The sequence below is a fragment of the Musca vetustissima genome, unplaced genomic scaffold (assembly GCF_032173495.1).
Source record: "Musca vetustissima isolate MV318-11 ecotype Yass unplaced genomic scaffold, APGP_CSIRO_Mvet_v1 utg33590, whole genome shotgun sequence".
NCBI classification, from domain to species: Eukaryota; Metazoa; Arthropoda; class Insecta; order Diptera; family Muscidae; genus Musca; species Musca vetustissima.
In genome coordinates this window covers 76560-103607 of record NW_026881220.1, presented here as the reverse complement: position 1 = coordinate 103607, position 27048 = coordinate 76560, and the positions used below count along the sequence as shown (strand labels likewise).

At 27.6% G+C, this 27048-nt stretch overlaps 1 protein-coding gene across 1 annotated transcript; it reads right to left on the bottom strand.

Annotated features, from left to right (window-relative positions):
- Nucleotides 1–6867: 6867 nt before the first annotated feature.
- On the bottom strand, nt 6868–26311 carry LOC133327221 (ras-related and estrogen-regulated growth inhibitor-like protein). Its single transcript, XM_061535783.1, has 3 exons — nt 26228–26311; nt 12037–12209; nt 6868–7032 (listed from the first exon to the last, which is right to left on the bottom strand). The coding sequence occupies exons 1-3, from the start codon at nt 26301–26303 to the stop codon at nt 6868–6870; spliced, it is 414 nt and encodes a 137-aa protein (XP_061391767.1). The 5' UTR covers nt 26304–26311.
- Nucleotides 26312–27048: the final 737 nt, after the last annotated feature.

Below are 27048 nucleotides of genomic sequence, written 5' to 3'. Positions count from 1 at the left end.
CAACCAATCACACTTTTTAAACTGCGAGAAAATATTTTTAAAAAAAATTCTCTTCCTATAAAACTTATAAAAATGTTCTTTAGAGAAAAAACAAGGCTGTTTTTATCCTTGGGAAAATATTCAATGCAAAATCTATTAGATTTAAACCTTGAAAAGATATTAATTGAAAATCCACACTCTTTTAGTCCTTGAGAAACAATTTTCTTTAGACAAACCCACAACCTTTTTTAGGCCTTGAAAAACTATTAATTGAAAAATCCACTATTTTTAATTCTTGAGAAGTATTCTTAAAAAAATCCACCTCTTTTTATATTTTGAAAAAATCATGCTTGATAGAGGCTTTTAAAAAATCCTTTAGATTAAATTTGAAATCATTAAAATCTTTAGTCGTATATTTGAGTGTCAATATCTCCTGATAAAATGGGCATATGTTACTGTTATATACATAAAGCTAATTCCGTTTCGTACATTATCTTCTTTCTTCTCATTTACATTAAAGCAATAGTTTTCTGTTTAAACCCCAATTTTTCAGTAAAATTACAAATTAACCCATATTGCGTATACGTTGTGTCGTTACTAATACGCTCCTTTGGGAATATTTTAAAATCAATGGAAATTGACGGTATTGGTTAAAGAAAATATAATTTTTAATATCATTTCAGATATTTCAAATCAATCCCTCTATTTTTTAAAATTTCTATTTAGTTGTCGTAGTAATTTTCAAGGTTTTTGGGGAAAAAATGACGCAAGAAACTTTAGTTTGTTGATTCTTCTCCCCTATGAAATCTTCAGGGTTCTGATAAATACTTTCGATATCACAAAATTTACCATACTACTAATTGTTCTTATCTCTTATCGCGTAGCATCGCAAAATATTGTTACCTTGTCCCATATATTCAAATATCAACAAAGACGGGTTTCCTTTTCCCATATTGTCTTTCTTCCACAAAAACAACAACAAGAAACAAAAAAACATATTTTCACCTTGATAACACCATGGCGATCCGGCAATTAATCTACATGCAAACAATTCTAACTATTCCGTGTTTATTTTTTCCTATTTTTTCTACTCAACAAATGACCATTTTCAATGGGTTACCATAAATTTTGTGAACAGCATGTCATGGTCATGTTGATGAGTTGAGGGTGTTTCGAAGTTAAGATACCTGTGCAATTTACACGTGCCCACATAAATCTGCAGACTATCAATTTCTAGGACTGCATTGTTGCTGTTATTGTCTATATACCATAGATAAATTTTCATGTGACATTATGGGCCGTTTTGTTGTTGCTGCTGTTGTTTTTACTCAGACATTCAATTAACAATGTATTAGATTACAAGATAACAACCAAGCCAAACCAGGTCAGACCAGAACCCACCGCAACCAACCATACTTGGCCAAACAATCGACTAACCATTATATCCGGTAAAAGCCACTACGTAAATGAAAGGAAAATTTTGCGAACGTGAGCATCAGCAGCAGGATAACATCAATGGAAGGTACGAATTCTAAACTTCGCATATTTTTTTTTTTTTTTTTTTGTAAATGAATAAAATTCACGTTTATGGAATTAATAATTTTCACATGGCCAAAAAATGAGAAGAATATTGGGAAAATGCTCTAACTCATTTAAATTAATTTGCTTATATAAAAATTAATAATTGATGTTGGGAAGTTCGTTAGTGTAGGAAAAAAAGTAAATTAATTGGAAAATCAATAACATAATGCGTAAAATATTATTGAATAGGTTGCTATGGAAATCATGGTAAAATTTAATAATATTTTTAGTAAGGGATTCCAAATCAATTGTATTGAAATTTTCTTTAAATTGATAACGTATTAAAGACTGACTTCGAAGTGAGTGCAATGAGTTTGCTCTTTACCATTTCTACAATTTTCGTAAGGTCATACGATAGATAATTGTCTCATCTTCAAATTTTTGTCTGCAGTTGCCCACAATTTTCCTTAATTCATTTGAATTTCGCTATAGTTTCGTGTTGAAAAATCACTTCGAGACCATCAGTGCGTATACATGGTGTCAATATGTATACGCACCCATGTATGTATTTTATTCTTTATAATATCCACGCTTAAAAAATTCATTAAATTAAATATCGTTAAATTGAAGTGCAACCAATTTGTTTATTTCTCAAAATTCAAACTTATCTAATGCTGTACGTTTAGTAGCTGACTTCAGAGTTCAGATTTGATTTCTTTATACCAAAAACTTAATTTTTTTCTAACTTTTCCTTCCATTTTTTAAATTTAATCCCCTTTTTTTCTTCTTCAATTTCGTCTATTCCTCTTCGTTAACATTAAATAGTATTTAGCATATTCACTCGAAAATATTTAACTCCTACATGAATTTTGAGAACATAATATTGCGGAAATTTAATAAAATATTTACATACCATTTATGCGAATTAAATTTTATTTCAATTTGGCATGCACTCGTATATACAAATTGCTTCGTATTTAAATTCCCATTTTGTTTTGCTATTATATATTTAATTTGCCTTTTAAATACCAGTTGGCGTATACTTGACACCAACACATATACGCCATGAAAGGAAGGCGTATACATGTTGATATTATGTATACACCATGTAGTATCGGGGTATACATATTGACATTATGTACGTACACCTTCTATCATTAAGGATTTTTCATATATTTATGAGGTTTTTTGTTGGAAAGGATGAGGAATTTGAAAGATAAATTATATACATAATACTGCAACTAAAAACTACTTCTGTGAGCTAAAGTGGGAATTATGGTTGATGAAAATATGATATTAAAAAAGCTGATTATATAAAAAAGCTAAGTTTGTATAATGGCATTGTAAAAAATAAAAAAAAGAATTGTTTTTAATCATTATAGTTATTGTACATTGATTAAATATTATCCATCAAATTTCTATGCAATTTTAGTCATTATACATTTTATAGTATATTTTTAAGGAAAGGGCCATTATTTTAGATAATGATTTTTAATATATGCACCTAGAAGAGTTCAAAATAATACAATTTATACAAATTGTATTAAATGGTACGATTAGCGTATACATACTGACCACACGTATACGCAATATAGGTTCAAAACGTATTCCTAAAGTATTGCCCAAAATTCGCTGATATATATTATAGTTACAAATTTCTTTTGTGTGGTAACATATAGTGAAATTTTATGAAGAATATTTTTTCCTTTGACTCCATCCTTCTAAATTTAATAATATTTCAGATTTTGACTCATATCAATAACACCCACAAAATTTTAAACAATGGATTTAAAAATTCTCATTAGTATTTCCTGTATGAAATGAAAATCTCACTGGATAATTTTATGAAAAATCCATTTGTCATTGATGTCAAATCTGTAAAATATAAAAAAAATATAGTGGGATATGAGCTTGGATCGGAATGTCTTCAAAATGAACAATTATTTTGTGCCTAGTTTTGTCATGAATTTTACAGCTTTTCCCAATTTTAGCCAGTATGAGTAGTAAATAGAAACATATTGTCGTCAAAGACTTATGGTGAAATTTAATGGGAAACATTATTTTCTTTAGCTCCATTTCTCGAAAATAAATAATTATGGTAGATTTCGAGAAGATTCGAAAGTTTCCAAAATATTACAAGATATTTAATATTTTGGTTTCAGTTCCAGAAAAGTATAACCTGGATTACTTATATTAATATTATAAATTTTGTGCCTAGTTTTGTCATGAATTTTACAGCTTTTCCCAATTTTAGCCAGTATGAGTAGTAAATAGAAACATATTGTCGTCAAAGACTTATGGTGAAATTTAATGGGAAACATTATTTTCTTTAGCTCCATTTCTCGAAAATAAATAATTATGGTAGATTTCGAGAAGATTCGAAAGTTTCCAAGATATTACAAGATATTTAATATTTTGGTTTCAGTTCCAGAAAAGTATAACCTGGATTACTTATATTAATATTATAAATACAAAATTTTTCAGCTTCCTTTATGGAAATTTGATGGAGAATATTTTCGTTCTTTGTATCCAACTTCAAAACGCAGTATTACAGGAGATATTGGCAAAATATTGTTATACGTATTAATAAAAAATTATTTTTTTCTGTATTTCTAAATTTTAACAGATATTGGTGGTATTTAGAATTTAATAATCCTTGACAATTTATAGAGAAATTTGATGGCGAACATTATTGTCTTTCGGTACTACCCTCTAAAATGCGATATTATGGGAGATTTTTTACAGAACTTAGAAGCACTCAAAAGTAGTAAATATTTTAGTTTTTCTTTATGTTCCTGTATTTCTAGCCCCGTTTCCTTAACTAATTTCAGATCTACCGATTTGCTTTGTTCAATGACTAATAGTGAAATTTCATGTAGAATATTTTCTTTCTTTGTGCAACTTCTCTAAATTCGATATTACATGAGATATTGACTAAATACTGATATGCGTATACATAATGTCAGCACTTATACGCACTGTATACTTAAAATAGGATATTTTTTGTTTCTTAATTTGAGGCAATATAGATAAGACATAGAAAGTTGCAGTCGGAGAAGACTTAGAGTGAAATTTCATGGAGAATATATTTTTCTTTATGTACACCATTGAAAAATGTTCTGGTATGGGAGTTTTTGACATAATTTGAAACTTCGAATTTCTTAATTTGGTTATGAAAGATTTTGACACAACATAGATGCACTCAAAAGTTTTAAATAGTTTATTTTTTCTATTTGTTCCTATTCCTATTGTTAGCCTCATTTCCTCATTTAATTTCAGACCTACGATTTGGTTTGTTCGGGGACTAATAGAGAAATTTATGCAGAATATTTTCTTTTTCTTACCACTTCTCTAAATTCGATATAACAGGACATATTGATCAAATACTATTATGCGTATACATAATGTCAGCACTTATACGCACTATATACATAAAATAGTCTGTTTTTTTGTTTTTCTTAATTTTAGGCGATATAGGTAAAACATAGAGTCTGAGAAGACTTATATTGAAATTTCATGAGGAATAGTTTTTTCTTTATGTACACCATGGAAAAATGTTTCTATATGAGAGTTTTTGGCATCATTTGGCATATGGAATACTATGAGTATTTCTTTGAATTATTTAATTCAATTGTATTGCATAAATTTAATTTATTTGTTGACTTTTTTATTGAGAATAGGTTTCATTCAATGTAAATACCAAAATAAATGCGTGGGTGATATTAGCAAATAATTGTCAGCACGTATACATAATGTCAACACGTATACGCATGATGTGAATAAGAGATTTATTTTTTTATTTTTTTTTCGTTTTGTAAATAATAATAAAAAAATGTTAAAGGAAATACATAAATACATCTCTTAATTTCTTTCCTTCTCTAAATTCGTTATTACAGGAGATATTGAATAAAAATGCCAGCACATATATGCCCGGTATTTAAAGTATGGTATTTTTTAATTTTAGGCGATATAGGGATTGACTTTAGACCTATGTTACGTATACGTGCTGACAATATGTATACGCCACTTTTCAAAAATTATTATTCACTACTTTTATAATAAAATTTCTAAAAGAAAATAATTAGTAATGATTCATAAAATGAAAATTTTCGAAAAATTTTCAAAAATGCAGTACAGTAATTTTAGAATTTTTCAAATAAAATAAATTTTGTCTTTACACATTTTTGTAATTCTCAAAACAAAGTGCATTGCATTATTTAAAATAAAAAAAAAATCCATCACGATAGGTAGTCCATATCTGTGGTGCTCCCTATGTTTTTACATTCTAAGAATCCATTAATAATTTTAATAATATTTTGGATACTATTGTTTATTTTACAAATTATTATATGCAACTGCATGTTTTGAAAAATTAGTTGCTATCATTTCACAACTTTGTGAAATAAAATTTATTAAAACAAATATTTTCAAAACAATTTATTTTATTATTTTATAAATCACTTTATGAATTTACGATTTTCTGAAAAATTGAGTTCATTTTTTTCCATTTCACAACCATGTAAAATAAAAATTATAAAAGAAAATATTTCGGGGATACCACTTGAAAATATTTATTTGTTAAAACATCATCTCAAAAAATAATTAATATTTTCTTTACACGTTTGGGTAATATTTACTAGGGTGCATTGCATTTGTTTTCAAAACAATGCAATCCCAATGGGATATCCCGCATTATTTTTCATTGCACTCTCCAAATTGCATCATTACATGTTTTCCATAATCCAAAATCCCGCTGGGAATGATAGATATATTAATCTCAAAACAAGATTTAATTGTTTGGAAATTAACACCCCCCAAAAAAATATCCCTTCACACTTCAAAAGTCATTTCCCACATGCATTTCTAATTAGTCACTACTTTTTGGATGTTTTCTTTGTTGTAGTCCTAACATTATGACCCAAATTTGTCTAATTCCCCCAAAAATCATCAAAGATTTCGTAATGGAAACACATTAATTTTTCTCTTTCTTTTTCGGGAAAGTTGTGGGGTTGGGGGTGGGGAAAGACCTTTGTCTTTTTTTAATCTTTACCTATCACAATAAATCTTCCCAAAGGGCCCCTACTACACTTGTAGCACAACTGCTGACCTATGACAAGACAAGAAAAATTAATTTCATGCATTTCCATTTTTTTGTTGTTGTTTTTGAATCGTGGCGTTAATTTGTTAACAGGTCCCCCCCAACTAATCCCCCTCTGAAGAACAAACATCGAATAAAAACATGCTTGTCCCCTTTTTAGCTATTTTTAAAATATCGGGAAAGCAAACAAATCAAACAGATTCCACTTGAACAAAATTGATATTTAAAGTGTTTTAGTTGTTGTAGTAGTTGTTGTTTTTGTTGATTTTTTAGCTTACCTCTCTTAAATGATCCAAATCGGCTTTGTTCCCCACCAAATATGCTGTGGGTGCATTCTGTAGTGCTTTGAATTCGGCCAGACATTTGGCCGCATATTCAAAACTGCTACGTTGTGTGATATTGTAAACGATCATGCAGGCATCGGCCCAAAGAACCTGTAAAGAAGAAGAAGAAGCAATAATAAATTAGAGAAAATTTGAAATAAAAAAATTAAGAGAACTATACAAAATTTTGTTGTTTAGAATTGTTTGGTTTTACAAAAGGAATGATAATATTAATAAATTAAAATTTTATAGAATTTTGAAAAATTGCATAGTTTTTTAATTGTTGTTGTTGTTTTTATGGTTTTGGGAGTGTGGAATTTAGTTGTGGGCCATCTGGTAATTTTTTCGCCTTACTTTTTTTGTTTGTTTTGATTGGGGTTTTTTAAAATTCATGTAATCTATAGAGTTCTAATTCTTTTGCGGATTTTTCTTGGGAAATTTTGAAATTATGGAATAAAGTATGATAAATAATATTTCATTTTTATAATTGCTGTTATAAACATATATTGGAAATATTTGAAAACATGGCCAGATCAAAGAAGCCCATATCAATTTTATTTGTTGATCCTAAGTACAAAAAATCCTTTGTAAAAAATAAAGCAAAAATATTTTTTTGGGCCCTTAAAAAAAGAAAACAATTTGGAAAGACTTCAAAATATCGAAAAACAATATTAAATAAATATTAAAAAAATAAAATTATAATAAAATATCAAAAAAAAAAAATAATAATAATAATAATATTTAAAAAAATTAATAAATTGGGTATTTAAAAATTACTGCATTCACTTTTGATATTAAAAATAAATTTTCAAAAATTATTAAAAATCAATATTTTCAAAAAATATATTAATAATAATTATTTATTTTTATTCTTAGTTTTATTTATGGAAATTTATTGAAGTCATAATAATATTTAAATAATAATATTTAAAAAAGTTAATATAGTGGGTATTTAAAAAAATTATAAAATACTGCATTCACTTTTGATATTAAAAAATAAATTTTCAATAATTATTAAAAATCAGAAAAATATTTATTTTAAAAATAATTATTTATTTTTATTCTTAGTCTTATTTATAGAAATTTATCTAACCCATTAATATTTGCATTTTGTCATTTCAATATTTTCACAGCAATATTAAAATACATTGTAATTAAGAATATTAACAAAACATAGTTTCATTAATTTTAATATTTTTAACACATATTTTTGGTAAATTTCCAATGGACAGAAAAATAAATTCAAAACATTGTGTTTTAAAATCCGCACTCAACATTTCACATTTCACAAAAAACACAAACACTCACACACATTCCATACAATAACACCAATGGCAATGTCATTATCAATTTTTATTAAAGCCAAAGAACATTATTTTCCATTTCCCCCTCACCCCGCAAAATGGACTTTACCCCCTTCCCAACACTTGTTCAACAACATTAATTTGCCAAATTAATTATTTGTTGGCTGTCTTGTTTGTTTTATTTTAATTTTTAGTTGTTGTTATTTCATTTACTTTTTGGAAAATGGACAAGCTAATAAATGTTTTTTTTTCGAATTCCTAACATGCCTTCTATTTGAAATGGTATTCATATGTATGTTTTCTATGTATGTCGTTTTTTCTATATATGTATTTAGAAGACAGATTGATGTTCCTTTTCGTGTGCCTCTAAACCAAAGAAATATCCATTAATGTTTTAAAACATTATTTTTTTGAAAATTTGTTGTTCAAATTGCAATGAGCAATAAAAATCCAATAAATGGGGTTTTTGTGGTTATATGCAAATTGCGCTTGCGACCATAACAGTAAATATTTGTATTGTGTTGAAATTTCTAAATGAAAATATTAAAATTAAAATTAATGCATAGCATTTTTGATATATTAGAAATTCATTCAAAATAATGTGATTTGTAGTGAAGAAAATTTTTCAAATTTTTTTTTTGGTGCAGGGTGTTTGCAAGAAAATAAATTTTGCTTGATAGGAAATAAAATAATTTTGAAAATTAAAGGGCCAAGCAGAATGCTCGCGTTGAGCCATCCGTCGCGTTATATGTTATCGAAAATACAACAACCACAAGGAAACGATATGCGTTTGTGTTTTCGTTTCCTTGTGGTTGTTGTATTTTCGATAACATATAACGCGACGGATGGCCCAACGCGAGCATTCTGCTTAGCCCTTAAATTTTGTACATGATATTTGTTGAAAATGTATGATAGCTATGGATTTGGTTCGTTTGAAAATCCATAGTAAAATTCGATTAAGAATATATTCTCTATTGATATTATTCACCTAAAATGAAGTATTGTGGTACTTTGATCCTATATTTGAATCAATAATTATTCCCGAAATTTTCATTATTTTATATAATTACTTTTTTCGATATGAAATATTATTGTTACAGATTTCCTTTGTTCGGAGACTCATAATGGAATTCGGTGAAGAATATTTTCCTCCTTTATACCATTACCCTAAAATGTAATATTGCGCCGATTTTGAACCCCTTTTGGAATAATTGCAAATCTTGGTCTCTTAAAATTGAAAAAAAAAAATATATCCAAATTTTGAACCGATATTTCATTGATAAATATTCTGTCTACCGATTTCTTTTGTTCGGATAATTATAGTGAAATTCGATCAGGAATCTTTTTTCCATTGGTACCTACCTCAAACTCAAATTAATAAAAAAAAATTGTACTTAAAGAAAAACATAGTTACTTTTTATTTAATATCCGAATTTCTAACCGATATTCCATTGAACTGTATTATATCTATCGATTTCTTTTGTTCGAAGACATACAGTGAATTTCGATCAGGAATATTTTTTCCATTGGCAATTTCCCCCTAAAATGTAGTATTGTGGATATTCTGACCTCTAACTCAAATTAATACAAAAATTGTACTTAAAGAAAACATAGTTTCTTTCTATTAAATAGGCGAATTAACCTATATTTCTTTGAACTGTATTATAGCTACCGATTTCTTTTGTTCGGAAACCTATAGTGAAATTCGATCAGGAATCTTTTTTCCCTTGGTACCTTCCCCCTAAAATTTAGTATTGTGGGTATTTTGACCAGAAACTCAAATTATTAATACAAAAATTGTACTTAAAGAAAAACATAGTTTCTTTTTATTTAATATGCGAATTTTTAACCGATATTTCTTTGAACTGTATTATAGCTACCTATTTCTTTTGTTCGAAGTCTTATAGTGAAATTCAATCAGGAATCTTTTTTCCATTGGTACCTTTCCCTTAAAATTTAGTATTGTGGGTATTTTGACCTCAAATTCATGTTAATACAAAAAAGGTCGTTAAAAAACATAGTTTTTTTTTTTTTTTAATATCCGAAATTTAAACCGATATTTTTTTAAACTGTATTATATTTTGTATTGGATACCGTGAAATTCAATGAAGAATAATTTTAATTTGGCATCATATACCACTTTTTTCAGTATATTTTGACCCAGTTTAGGAATTGTTGCAAATATTAGTCTTTGTAAAACCAAAAATATTTTCCTGATTTATATATCAAATTTTTGCTAATTTTAATATTTTTTTATATATCCTAATTTCGAAGCGATTTTGATTGGCATAGATTTCTGGCATTTGTAAAAAAATTGACATTTTCTAGAGAATATTTTTTCATTACTACCTTATGCGTAAAATTTAGTCTTGTGGGATTTTTCGTCCCATCTTTAAAATAACTCAAAAAATCTAAAATATTTGTATATATGTATATATCAATAATTCGGTCCGATATTTCGCTGAATCTACTATAGCTACAGATATCATTTGTTCGGAGACTAATATTGGAATTCGATGTAGAATATTCTCCCCCTTGACACCAACCCCCTAAAATGAAGTATTGTGGACATTATGGTGCAATATCTATATATCTTATTATCGAAGCGATATTTGATTGGTATATATCCTATCTATCTATCCTATCTACCGATTTCTTTAGTTCAAAGGCCTATAGTGAAATTTCCTGAAGAATATTTTTCCATTAATACCTTATTTATAAAATGTAATCTTATAGTTTTTTTGAACCCAAACTCAAACATTTTTAAATATTTTTATTTTTTTTTTTACATCCAAAATTCTGATCGATATTTCTTTGAATCTACTACAGCTACAAATTTCTTTTATTCGGAGACTAATAGTGAAATTTGATGTAGAATATTTTTGCCCCCTTAAAAACTACGGCCTGAAATGAAGAACTTTGGGTATTATGTTGCAATATTGGGAAAATTCAATTATTAATCATTGTAAAAACATTTTTCTATATATCTTAATTTCGAAGCTATATTTGATTGGTATATATCCTATCTATCGATATCTCTTGTTCGGAGGAGTATAGTGAATTTTTCTCAAGAATATTTTTTCTATTAATACCTTATCCCTAAAATGTAATCTTATGGCCTTTTTGAACCCATTCTTTAAAATAACTCAAAAATTTAAAATATTTTTTAAATATCAAAAATTCTGATCGATATTTCGTTGAATCTACAGTAGCTACAAATTTGTTTTATTCGGAGACTAATAGTGAAATTCGATGTAGAATATTTCACCCCTTAACACCAACCCCCTAAAATTAAGTGTTGGGGGTATTTTGCTCCCTTTTTGTAAACAAATACAAATTTAAGTTTATTAACATAATTAAAATTCTTATCATTCCAATTAGACCACCCATTGCTTTTTAATTCGAAAAAACATTTTCAATTTACAAGTTCAAATAAAGCTTTTAAAATTGAAATTGAGAAAAAAATCAAGGTTCATTGAACTAAAAGGAATTTGCAATTTTTGCCGAACCAAAAAAATATTTCCGATTTTTTTTCGCTTTGTTTGACCGTTCGTTTTCTACCAAAACAAATTTCAATGTCGAAAACCTTACAGATTGACAGAAAACAATATTGAGAAAAAAATATGCGGTGATTGTAAACAATTCATACGAACTATGTTTGTGTGTAATTCAATCAAAAAACATGCATGTTTTTTTTAATTGAAATAAAAAATATCCTCACCCACAAAGAAGATGTTACCTATGTATGTATGTAGGTGTAAAATTTATATATTGTATTTTTTGTTATTGTTGTGTATGTTGTCTCTCTTACCTGTTCCATGGGAAATTCATTTTGTTCATCACCATCAACACTTCCGGCATATACATCAACAATTTCCACTTCCGTCAGACCCGTTTCCAATGTTATGGTCTTATTGTATAACAAATCGGTATTTGAACGATATTCGCCTATAAACCGACCCGTCAAATAGCGTACTGTGAGAGCTGTAACGAGACGAAGAGAGAAGAAGATGATGAATATGACATGTGAATTGTCAGTGCAAATGACAGGAAAAACAATAACAACAACAATAAAGGTGACAAATTTGTTTTCATTACATTGCCACATATTTTATGCATTTTAATTGGCAAACATATTTGTTAACACATTGTCTTTTGTAGTATATTTATATTTTAAAATAAATAATGAAATATGTAAATGAATCATAACAATTAAAATTTATATTCAAAAAAATAATATTTTTCCTGGAATTTCCATAAAGAAAAATATATCATAATAATTATTATTTATTGTTTGTGTTGTGTTATACACACACACATAGTACAAGGTTAAATGTAAAAATCATTAAATTTAAAATTCAACAATAAATTGCATTTTGTATATAATTTGTTTATATTTATATTACAGTTTTCGATTTCAGTTATTATAAGCCAAAAAGAAAAACAAAATCTGCAATGTTTTTAGTGTACTTAAATGTATCTATGTGTGTGTGAGTGTTCTTTTGTTGCCTTGTCTATCATAATAAGGTCTTTTGTTTATTACAAAATCTGCTTACACAATTCCGACTGCACCTTTTGCCTTGTCTCGCCATTATACACACACCGACACACACATAATCATATTATAATATAAGATTATGAATGAAATGTATATGATAATAAATAATAACAACAACAACAAAAATAAAACACCAACAAATATTAGCAAATCATACATTTGCTAATACCATTCTTCCCCGGGACCTTATTTATGCCTTGTTTGTATAACCGATTTTGTCAGGTATGATTATTATTGTAATTATTATGTGAAATGTAGTTTAAGGCCAAATTATTAACACATTCAAATGTAAGATATTCTAATCAGATATTAGGAGGAACAAGGGGTGCGGTAATGGAAAAGTGATACAATAAATAAGAACTTAGGCAATTATTATAGAAACAATAATTTTTGGGGTCCTTTTGTGGAAGATAATTTAAATATCAGGAATCTGTTGTGTAAATTGTGAACACGTTTTCATACGTAATCTATATACAGTTATATATTGTCTGGCGACCTATAGTGAAATTCGATGGGGAATATTTTTTCCATTAGTACCATGGTCCTAAAATGAAGTATAGGGGCCGATCCGAACCCAACTTCGAATAGACAAAATAATATAACATTTAATTATGCAAATATATATCCAAATTTTGAAGCCATATTTATATGATATATATTATAGCTACGGATTTCTTTTGTTCGGTGAGTTAGGGTGAAATTCAGTGGAGAATATTTTTCTCCTTAGGAACGAACTTCTAAAATTAAGTATTATGAGTCTTATGGGTCAATATTGGAAATATTCAAAATCGCACTTTTAAAATAAAATTTTTATTTTAAATGTCATATTTTCAAAGCGAATTTTTTTTGTTAAACATTGTAGCTGCGGATTTCTTTTGCTTGAGGCCCTATAATGAAATTCGATGCAGAACATTTTCACCATTAACACCTATCGCATAATACTAACTATTATGGTTTTATACGCCAATACTCAAGAAAGGTAAAAACTGTTCTTTTAAAATCAAAAAAAAAAAAAAATTATTTATATACCCGAATTTCGAACCCATATTTTGTTGATATATATTGTAGATAGAGAATTCGTTTATTCAAAGACCTAGGGTGGAATTCAGTGGAGATTATTTTCCTCCCTAGGACCGAATCCCTAAAATGAAGTGTTGGGGGTATTATGAGCCTAGTTTGAAAATACTCAAAATCGCTCTTTTAAAATAAATTATTTTTTTAATTTAAATACCCTATTTTTCAAAGCGACATTTCTCTGGTAAAAATTATAGCTGCGGATTTCTTTTGTTCGAAGTCTTATAGTGAAATTCGATGCAGACTATTTTTCTCCTTAACACCAAGCCGCTAAAATAATGAATTATGGATCTTATGGGTCACAATTGAATATACTAAAAAAACGTTCTTTAAAAATAAAATACATTTTTAATTTAAATACACTATTTTCGAAGCGAAATTTCTTTGGTATAAATTAAAGCTGTGGATTTCTTTTGTTCGAAGTCTTATAGTGGAATTCGATGAAGAATAATTTTCTCCCTAACACCAACTCGCTAAAATGACGAATTATGGATCTTATGGGTCAATATTGAAAATACTATAAAATCGCTCTTTTAAAATAAAATACATTTTTTAATTTAAATAACTTATTTTCAAAGCTATATTTTTTTTGGTAAGAATTATAGATGCGGATTTCTTTTGTTCGAAATCTTATAGTGGAATTCGATAACGAATATTTTTCTCTCTAACACCAAACCGCTAAAATGAAGAATTATGGGTCTTATGGGTCAATATTGAAAATACTAAAAATCGCTCTTTAAAATCAAATATTTTACTACTTATTTAATTACAAGAATTTTGAATCGATATTTCTTTGGTATAAATTAGCTACGGATTTCCTTTGCTCGGAGTCTTATAATGGAATTCGGTGAAGAATATTTTTCTCTTTAGCAAGAACCTCCTAAAATGAAGTTTAGAGCGTGATTAGAGTCCATATTTCAAAGTTGTCGGTAGTCTGTCATTTAAAATCAAAATACGATTTTTTGTGTATATTCTCAGTTTTTGAACCCATTTTTCCTTAAAATGTATTTGAGATACGAATTTCTCGTGGTCGGATACTTATTCGGAAATTCGATGAATAATATTTTCACCATTAACACTATTATGGGATTATCCGCCAATACTTAAGAAAGTTAAAAACTACACATTTAACCTAATTTCTATTTATTTATCCGAATTTCAAACCGATATTTCATTCATAAATATTATAGCTTCCGATTTCTTTTGTTCGGTGACTTATGATGGAATTCGATGAAGAATATTTTTCTCTTTAACAAGAACCCACTAAAATGAAGTATAGAGGATAATTAGTGTCCTTATTTTAAAGCTTTTGGTAAAAATCTGGCATTTAGAATTCAAAACATACATTTTTGTGGATATTCTTATTTTTGAACCTAAATTTCATCGAAATATATTTGAGATACGAATCGTGTTCGGAGACTTATTCAGAAATTCGATGAAGAATATTTTTCTTCTTTACGAAAACCCTCTACAACGAAGTATAGAGGACGTTCAGAGTTAATATTCCATAAGAAATGGAAATCTGTTATTTAAAATATATTTGTATATATTCTCATTTTTAACCTATATTTCATTGAAATTTATTTGAGATACGAATTTCACGTGTTCGGAGACTTGTTCCGAAATTCGATGAAGTATATTTTCCTCCTCAATACCGACCTTCTAAAATGAAGTATTGTGGAGGTTAATGGACCAGTAACCAAGAAAAGTAGAAACTACCCTTTAAAATAAATTCATCTCTGTTATTTATATACCCGAATTTCGAATCGATGTGTCTTTGGTATATGTTATAGTTACCGATTTCTTTTGCTCAGAGTCTTATACTGAAATTCGACGAAGAATATTTTTCCCTTAAAAAGAACACCTTAAAATGAAGTATAGAGGTAGTTGTAGTATTCCAAAGCAAATTAAAATCTGTCATTTAAAATCAAAATACCATTTTTGTATATATTCTTAGTTTTTGAACCTCTATTTCATTGAATCATATTTAAGATACGATTTTCTCGTATTCGATGACTTATTCTGAAATTTAATGAAGAATATTTTTCTCCTCAATACCAATCTTCTAAAATGAAGTATTGTGGGGTTTATGGATCCATATTTAAAAGAAATAAAAAATTGTCATTTAAATGAAAATATTTTTTTTTTTACTTATATACCCGAAATTCGAACCGATATTACATTGATATATATTGTAGATAGAGATTTCATTTATTCAGAAACCTCGGGTGGAATTCAGTGGAGAATATTTTCCTCCTTAAGACCGAACCACTAAAATGAAGAACTGTGGGTCTTATGGGTCAATATTGAAAATACTAAAAATCGCTCTTTTAAAATAAAACACTTTGTTCTTTTTTAATGAAATTATTTTCTTTTATAATTAGCATTTCTATATCAATGATTAATAAAATTTCTTAAGAATAATAAAACAAAAAACATATTGCATTTGCCATTATTGCTCACTATCAATCATAAATAACAATAAAAATATCTACAACAACAAAACACTCATTGGAAATCCCTAGAATGAGCCCATACACCTGTTTCATTTTTAAAACGCGTGTACCCTTTTTGTTAATTGTCGCCGAAAGAAAAACAAAGAACATATAATTAATAAAAATGTGCATATTTTTCTACAGAATTCTGACGTTTAATAAATATACATATATGTATATGAACATATGCAAAGTCCAATTAATAAATTTATTTAACTTAATTTTATTTTGTGTTGCTTAAAACGGAATGTGAAAGGTAATTTGTATTGGCCACCATCATAAATAGAACGTAATATTTTTTTGTCTTAATTAAATGATGATTTGTATTTTGAAAGTATTTTGATTAGAAAAACAAAATAAATTAACGTATAACGCAAATGTGGGACATTATTAATAAAATAAAATTGCATAAATTATGACACATAGATGGCGTGCGTGAATTTGGCTTTATGCCATAATAATTGCTAATTATGTTGTGGTTTTAAATTTATATATACTTTTTTATTTATTATAGATTTCATTCATAGTTAAGATTGTTTTATGTTTTTTTTTTTTTTTTTTTTTGTTTTTGCATTAAAAAATCCTTGAGTATTCGCAGAACCACATAAATTGTTTTAAGAAATCCAATTTCTTATCGTTGACATTTATATTTTATTTTTTCTTTTCGCACATTTCTTGATTAGTTTTTATTTTCAATTTTATATGCCCCTCCTCTAAAATATACAGATATTATTGAGAGTTTTTTTTTGCAATGTTACCTTGAAAAAATAATATTTTCTTATTTTTCTCAAAGGAATTCTAAAGAAGTTGAAAATCATCAAGAATAATTGGCAAAACTATTTCCGGAAATTAAAAAAAAAAAAAAAATAATAAATAAATTAAATTCGATTCTAGGATGGGACATACCTACAATTGTTCAGCCACGGGCTATGAAAAATAAAAAATCGAAATTAAGTTATTATTAAGTTGTGGGACGTTGATGGCATCAGGTTTTCATCTTTTTTAATTGATTTTTTGAAGAATTTTAGATTTTTTATAACAATATTAAAAAAATCTTTTCAGAGCCAACCTTTAGGCGTGGACTTTTTAAGAACATTTTTTTAGAGCCAACCTTGGATTTTTTAAGAATATTTTTTAAGTGCCTACCATTAGGCCTGGATTTTTTAAGAATATTTTTTTAAGTGCCTACCATTAGGCGTGGATTTTTTAAGAATATTTTTTAAGTGCCTAACATTAGGCGTGGATTTTTTAAGAATATTTTTTAAGGACCTACATATGGCGTGGATTTTTTAAGAATATTTTTTAAGTGCCTACCATTAGGCGTGGATTTTTTAAGAATATTTTTTAAGTGCCTACCATTAGGCGTGGATTTTTTAAGAATATTTTTTAAGTGCCTACCATTAGGCGTGGATTTTTTAAGAATATTTTTTAAGGCGTGGATTTTTTAAAAATATTTTTTTAAGGCTTGGATTTTTTTAAAAATATTTTTTTAAGGCGTGGATTTTTTAAGAATATTTTTTTAAGGCGTGTTTTTTTAAGGCTCGGATTTTTAAAAAAAAATTTTTTAAGGCGTGGATTTTTTAAGAATATTTTTTTAAGGCTTGAATTTTTAAAGAATATATTTTAAGGCGTGGATTTTTTTAAGAATATTATTTTAAGGCGTGGATTTTTTAAGAATATTTTTTTAAGGCGTGGATTTTTTTAAGAATATTTTTTTAAGGCGTGGATTTTTTTAAGAATATTTTTTTAAGGCGTGGATTTTTTTAAGAATATTTTTTTAAGGCTTGGCTTTTTTTAAGAATATTGTTTTAATGAACCATCCGACCATCACAGCCCAGGCGTAGATTTTTTTAAGAATATTTTTTTAAGGCGTGGATTTTTTTAAGAATATTTTTTTAAGGCGTGGATTTTTTTAAGAATATTTTTTTAAGGCGTGGATTTTTTTAAGAATATTTTTTTAAGGCGTGGATTTTTTTAAGAATATTTTTTTAAGGCGTGGATTTTTTTAAGAATATTTTTTTAAGGCGTGGATTTTTTTAAGAATATTTTTTTAAGGCGTGGATTTTTTTAAGAATATTTTTTTAAGGCGTGGATTTTTAAAATTTTTTTATGGCGTGGATTTTTAAGAATTTTTTTAAGGCGTGGAGTTTTAAGAATGTTTTTTTAGGCGAGGATTTTTTAGAATTAGGTGCGGATTTTTAAACATATTTTTTAAGGCGTGGATTTTTTAGAATTAGGTGCGGATTTTTTAAACATATTTTTTTAAGGCGTGGATTTTTAGAATTAGGTGCGGATTTGTAAGAATATTTTTTAAAGGTCTATCACGAGGCGAACATTTTTAAGATTATTTTTAAGTGCTTAGAATAAGGTCTGGACTTGTAAGTATATTTTAAGAGGGTTTTTCATTGGCATGGATTTTTTCGATTATTTTTAAATATTTGAAATTACCACATTCTGGATGATTTCATAAGAAAATTTCATAACAAATTTAAAATTTAAAACTTTTAATACTACAATTGTTCTTATACATGTTTAGGTCTTTAAAAACAAGTTTCAACTCAAGAGAGAAAACAACAACAACAATAACAACTTTTCCCTGTTATATATTCCGCAATGGCATGTTGAAAAAATAAAAAAATAAATAAATATTTTACATATTGCATAAATGCATGCCGGCATGCAGATTCTATGCATATTTTATAAGATGATTTGAAAAATAAGAAAAGAAGAAGAATAAGTGAACAAGTTCATGGAACAAAAAAAATATATATTAGATCACAATGCAACACACACACATACTCATCTGTACAAGGTTGGCCAAGTGCATGTTATGATACAACATCTTATGCAGTGTACTACAGGGTCCAAAAGAGTTATGATGCTAGCTGTTTTGCATTGTTGAATGGGTGAATGGTGTTGTAGTTGTTCTTTTTTTTCAAACTGACACATTTTCTTTGAATTCGATTTTCCATTCATATATGGATGTGTGTGTGTTTTCGTTTTTATTTGTTATACGATTTCAATGTCACAATTTATTCAATTTGTTTTTGAAATAATATTCCGGGAATAATGGAGAAGGAGTTGAGGAAGAGTTGAAGTGAAAATTTTTGTTGTTAGAGGAAAAGCAGGGAAAATTATGAAGTAAATATATGTATATATTAATTTAAATTATTTTTTTATTATTTCAAAAATATATATTATTATTTTTTCATTTCTTAAATTTTAAAATACTCTTTTTGCTATTAATGTCTTTATTTTAGGAAGAGGTCATTGTACCCAAATGTATCCATATTTATTTTGGAATAATTTTTTGTATAGCTTTTACCATAAACTTTTCATTTTATGGTGCATTTATTTTTATTATTAATTACTAAACAAACATAAACAATTTCATTTTCAAAATCTTTATTTTAAAAAAATCAGATCAATGATCTTTTGAAAAAAAATTATTAAATTTAGGAAATGTTTTAATTAGTGCATATAATTAATTTTGGAAATTTCAAAAACGAGCCATTTCACTTTTGTATGCCTCCCACCATCGTAAATTTTCCAACGAAATAGAAATTGACCATAAAAACTTTCATCACAAATAGTTTTTTTTTCAAATTTTCCCCAATAAATATTTGATAAATCAATGAACTTTTTTCATATGCCACAAACATCAAAAAACAAAAACAAAAAATACTATAATTCAATTGGAAATCACGAACCAATATATGACAGCAATTTTGTGGAAAATGATGTTCATCAATAAATAACAAAATTCAAAAAAATTTGCCTGTGTCCTCTTTTTGCAAATAATGTCATTGAACCGTTGGGTGCTGTTTTTCCATTTAAAATTCATGGAAACGAATGAAATTACCCATCCCCATACCCCACAGACACACACAGAGTCACTCACTCGCATACAACATATTAATATGCTGTGTCATGTCAAGGTCTATTTTTTTCGATATGGGGTCAATAGAATTTCCAAAAAAAAAATGAAGAGATCTAAAATCAAAACAAGGTTTTTTTTTATTTTCAACAAAATCAAAAAAATCAATTGACTGTGATTGAATGAGGGATTTATTGTTTTTTGTGTTCATTTTCAACATTTTTCACTTTCACAAGATAATCATCATCATTATGATGAGCATCTCAATTATCCTCCTCTCAATTCCCATACTCATCTTCACAATAATGTGAAAGAGAAATCATAACCTTCAATTGCTGTATATATACCTTATGCTAGGTAAGACACACACACACACACTCGTACACACAGATATCCAACCTCATCACATCACCATAATTGCATTTTATGTTCTATGGTTGTGTTGGTTTTCATGTTGTCTTCTATCTCACTCACTCTCTCTCCTCAAAGATGTCAAAGGCCAGTTATAACAAATTGATTGTCATTTCCATGGTAAATTATGAACATAAAAGCCACAGGAAATAACTGATTTTGTTGCATATTTTTGTGGGCTTGAAAGCCCCCCGATATTGACTATGTGGTTTGAAGAGTAAAAGGAGGTATGGTGGGGAGGGCAGGCTTCATGGAAAAAGGAAATTGTGAAATTGTACCATTTGATTAATAAAATGTTGTTATTATTAAGAATGGCTAATTTCACTTCTTCCGTATTCTTTGATGAAGAAAAATTAAACTTTATTACAATATTAATTGCTAAAATATGAAAATATATGTAGAGGGAGGGCTCTATTCTACGATTGAGAAGATAAGAATTTCATTGATGGTAGATCCGACCACGAAAGCTAATATGTCAAGAGGTTTTTTATATGAAGTCTAATAAGAAAAATGACCGCTAAGGCCAGATCAAATTGAACCGATTTTTAATTTATCTCCTCCATCGCCGCTAAACGTTTTCTTTTCAATGGGATCTTCAGTTTTGAAAAGAGAAAAAATTACGGGAGGGAACCAAGTTCAAAACCGATATGAAGGTGATTTGTTTCGGATAATTGGATTGTGTTCAATGTCAAAGCTCCTACATTTCTTTTGATTTGCACGAAATTTGGCGTAGCGTTCTGAATTGAGTCTAGAGTGATGTGCATTGAGTTTCGTGAAAATCGGTTGAGACTTAGATATAGCTTCCATATATATTTTTCGACCAAAGTCCCTATATATCTTTCGATTTGCACGAAATTTGGCATAGCATTCTGAATTATGTGTGGAGTGATGTGCATTAAGTTTCGTGAAAATCCGCTAATATTTAGAAATAGCTCCCATATATATTTTCGTCCGATTTTATGTAAATAGTATACCAAAGCCTCTATATTTCTTTCGATTTTCACGAAATTTTACATAGCGTACTGAATTGAGTCTACAATGATGTGTGTTATGTTTCGTGAAAATCGGTTGAGATTTAGATATAGCTCCCATATATATTTTCGTCCGATTTTATGTTAATTTCTTTCGATTTGCCCGAAATTTGGCATAGTGTAATGAATTAAGCCTTGAATAATGTGTGTTAAGTTTCGTGAAAATCGGTTGAGATTTAGATATAGCTCCCATAAATAGTTTTGTCCGATTTTGGGTAAATAGTGCACTAAAGCCTCTATATTTCTTTAGATTTGCGCGGAATTTGGCATAGCGTACTGAATTAGCATTCTTAATTAAGTTTGGAGTGATGTGTATTAAGTTTCGTGAAAATCGGTTTAGATTGAAATATATCTCCCACACATATATATATATATATATTCGTCCGATTTTATGTTAATTAATTTTGCATAGATTTCAAAATGACATGTTTATGGTTTGATTTAAATTGTTACATTTAATATGTATATCAAATATTTAATTTAGTCCGGTTTGTATGTCGATGATCCTCTAAAGATAGTATGTCTGTGCTATCGACAAGACATTGTACGTATGAGCATCTCTTGTGTGTACACAAAGTGGTGAAGGTCGGCCCGTCCAACTTTGAAACATTCCTTACTGGTTTTTTGTTATAATTGTCCATTTTATTTTATTTTTAATTTATGCATTTTTATGAAATATTTTTATTATTATTTTTAAATCTAAATATTTTTGGTATATCCTTAATATATAAATTTTTAGTATATATAAAAAATTACCTTATATTTAAAATTTTATTTTTATAATATTTATGGCATACCATTGTGTGTATGTGTGTGTGTGTTTTTTTTCAATAAATTATAAATCACATAAATTTATACAAAATTAATTCAAAATATAATATAATTTTAATAATCTGAAAACCTATTAATAATGAAATTCCTTTTGGTATAATATTTATGCTATGCTGCTAGCCATGACAACAAATAATATTTTTGAATATGCCACAGATTAGTATATAAAAAAAAAGAAACAGAAAAATTAAATTTTCTCGAACAAATACTAGGCACACAGCCACACACACACACATTTACACTCACACAATGAAATGCGAAGATTTAAGCTTTGACCTGAATAGCATGTTTTTAGCAAAAATATATATACGAAAAGAATCAATTTCAAATATTTTTTCCTGGCCTACAAATACACGAACATTTTTTTTTAAATTAAAAGCAAAAAAATTTGAATGAAAAAAATTACAACTGAATACAACGACCCACTTAAAAAAAACTTTATATTGTGTGTGTGTGGTACATTCAATTCAATTCTAAGGTGTTTATGGCATTTTTTAGTTAGTTTGATTGTTGAGCTGCATATTTTGTCTAAGAAATTTTGAATGTATGGGAAGAGAGCAAGACGGAGAGCAAAAAACTCGCACGTTGTAAACAAAATATTTTTAGTTTTTTTTTCCAACAGAAAAACATTCCATGTTTTTTTTTTAAGTTGGCCTGCCTCAAGATTTATTTTTTTTCTTCCTCGATCTTCTGATCTGCCATTACCACCACAAAATTCATTGTGGTACTTCAGTAATTCAAAAAGGCATTAATTACTTAGCAGCAGCAGAAAAACACCTGCTGTTTTCATTTATTTGTCTAAAACTATTAAACTCTATCCCTTGCAGGCCACGTAAAAAAAATACGATGCGCCACAAATTGAAAACGAAACGAAAAAATGTTGCAATAGGAAAAAATTCGGCATTTGTTTTACACCACAATAAGCTTATGGCCGGCCACTTGTTGTTGTTGGTGCTGTTGCTATTATGGCTCTTGTTTTTATGGTGTAGTTTTTCATCTTTTTTTGTTTTGGTGATTCTACTCTTTTGAATATTCTTTATGATTTGTTTATTTACATGAACGACTTAGTACTTTTGTTTTATTTTTCTTTTAAAATTTTCCACTTTTCTCTCTCTCCGCCCTAAATGTCCATCATCGCTCAACACCTACCTACCTACCCAGCTACCTTTTCAGATGCAATTTTTACATCATGATTTTTGTTTTTGTTTCTTTTTCGTTGATTTTTATTAACAATAAACATTTAAAGGTGAACAAAAAGAAAAAAAGAAATAAATAATGGAAAATAACAAAAACAAAATTCGACAATTTATTACATGGAGGTGTAAAATGATGGGCAGGCATCATCATCGTCGTCGTCGCATCTTTTGTTCGATAATCGGTCGAAAAAGACCTTGTTAAAGTACACAAATTTTGCTGTGAACTTTTATTTTCGATCTGTGGGGGTTCTTTTGGAAAATTACTGGAACAGATTTTATAGCTAAGTGGAATATTTGCACATCATTTTGAATTTTTAAAGAGATTTTATTTTATAGGAGAGTGTTGGTGAAGATATCAAAGTTTTATGAAAAATATAAGAATAGAATATATAGAATTTTTTGGGGGGTTTTTAAACCAATTAGCTAAGGTAAATATATAGTACACATAACGTATACGTACTGTCATAATTCATACGTTCCATGGGAAGTGCAATATTTGTTAATACTTTTGAAACCCTACAACCGAATTAGAAGAATTTTTGGTGTCTTTTGCAAATATTTGTTACATATCTTTTTGAGGATCATAAAACCCTTAAGGCTTTATATTAAAAAATATGTGGATGAAAAAAAAGGTGTATTAAAAAAGACTGGATTTAATCAATTATAAATTTTTAAAATACTCACTTTTTATAATTTTCCAATAAGCAAAGAAAATAAATAGTATCGCAATGCGTATACGTGCTGTCATAAATCATAATTTTCATAGTAATATTATAAAGCATATTTATTGTGAGTATTTTTTGATAGGCCTATCTACCCGATAGGTAAATATTTTTTAACAAATATTTGTTGAAGGACTACCAGCCCTATATTTTAAAATAATATTTTTAACGGGCCGACAACCGAATAAATGATATTTCTATGTTATCAAGAAGTATCAGATCCGTAATTGTACTTATTTTTTAACAATATTTTTCACGAACTAGGAATACACACTATTTTTCCAGGTCATGTATAAAGGGTGATGTTTAAATATGTTTCAATACAAGTGAAAGTTTTTGTTTTAATTCTAAGGGACTTTAAAAAATATTTTATTGAAATATTTTCGTCCAGAAAGCGTAGATTTTTAAATAATATTTGAGAGTTCTTTATATATATATATATGAAGATGTAGACTATAAATCCAGTATTTTTTTCTTTTTATGGTAAAAATCATAATCTTGATGGAAAATTGTTGAACATTTTAATAAATATATTATTTATTTTAATTTTTTTATAAAATATATATATATATATATATATATATATAAGCAGTGAGGAATCCCGGGCGTATACATGTTGACATGAATCATCCGCAGTCATGGCAAATATATTAAATATAATTATTTTTAATATTAAAATTAATATTTTATAATTATAATATTAAGAAAGAAACTTTATTTTTTACACAATATATTCTGCCGGATCTCTAAGCCTAAATTTTTTTGAAAATAAAATGTTTATGAAATTATTTCAGAGAGATAGCGCAAAAAATGATTTTAAATGTTTAAGTAATATTTTTCAATGATTAAAATCACATGCGTGAAACAAATGTTTTTTTTGTTTTTTGAAGTAGTAATTTAAAAAAGGTGGAAAATATTGAGCGTTTGACAAATATTATTGATGGGAGCGTATACGTGCTGTCATAAATCATTCGCCCGATGTAATATTTGTAGAAAAATAGAACGCTAGAAATACTAAGCGTATACGTACTGACATCAATCCTACGCAATCAGGATAAACATTTTAATCAAGATTTAAATAAATATTTTATTTTGAATTTGTAGTATTAATTTTTAGAATTTTTATAATTTATATGTTTATAATTTTATTATTACATTTTTTTTTATTAATGACAATGAATTTTTAAATTGCATTTTTTTCTTAATGCTATCAATTTCTATAATTGTTCTATTTAAAAAAATCCTGTGCTACGATTTTTATTCTTGTCCAAGAAAACATATTTTTCTCCCCCATCATAAAGACCATTTCTATAAATAACAAACAACAGTAATAATATTGTTTGTCACTTTGTATAAAAATAGTCATAATAGGCCATCCAATGTATTGCTGTATTGCAAATCAATGCCAGGGTGAAGTTTTCAAACGCCCACCAAGCACTTACAGTTTCAACTTTCTTTCTTTGTTCCTTTCTTTATATCTTTCATCACGATGTTGTGTATAACAAGCATTTGGAAACTATATGATGCAATTGTATGTAATAGATATTACCTCAATTGATATAACAAAGTTTACAGTTTTTTATGTTTTATTTTTTTCTCAAATGGTTTTCTAAGAGTCTTATATGTAATACATATAAGAGGATATGTAATATATGTATATAAAAAAAACAGAAAAAATATTGTGATTTTAAAAACTGCCAATCAATAACAGATTTATTTATTGAACTCCCACACATACTTGTACTCAAAGTATTATGACTAGCAAATAAAGAAAATCGAAGAAGAAAGAAAAAAACACGAAACTTACCTGATTTACCAACATCAGCATGGCCAATAACCGCAATCCGTACTCTGGGTATGGCAGTTTTGTCTTCAGCCTTCATTTTGATGTTAACTGGAAAAAGAGAGAAGACAACAACAGACATATTAGTATGCTTATGATTACTTATGAAGAGCAGTAGATTGTTCTGAGAAAAATTTATGGCTGAACATTTTTTAAAGAAATTCATATTTTTCTTTATAACAAATTTTAATTTATTTTGACAGACAAAAAACATTTTTCAGATTGCCTTAAACATTGTCAGGTTTATAAATTATAAAACCATTAAAAATTGTGAAATATGTAATAAATGCCCACTATGGCCATACAATTCGAAGAATTTGTCATAATTCGAAACAGCTTGAAATATATATTTGAAATTAGAGTGCCTGTTACATGGAAAAATGTTTGAAAGAATTGAAAAGTTCCTGGTGCCCTTTGGGGTGTATATTTTATTAAAAGTTTTATGTAAAGGACAATGTGAAAAATTCACCCAATTTCCAAAGTAAATTCTATTAGAAATTTGTCACACTTTGGAAAAGATTCAGTTCCACACAATTAGAAATAAAATTAATTGTAACACTTAGCGTATACGTGCTGTCGTAAATCATACGTCCCGGTGGTAGAACATAATTTATGGAAATTATAAAAAATATATAAAGGCCAATATGAATAGTTCTTCAAAATCTCATAGTAAATGGTTTTACAAATTTTTTGTATAGGGATAAGATTCAGTTCCAAATAAGTAGGAATAAAATTAATTGTAACACTAAGCGTATACGTGCTGTCGTAATTTCTTGAAGGACATC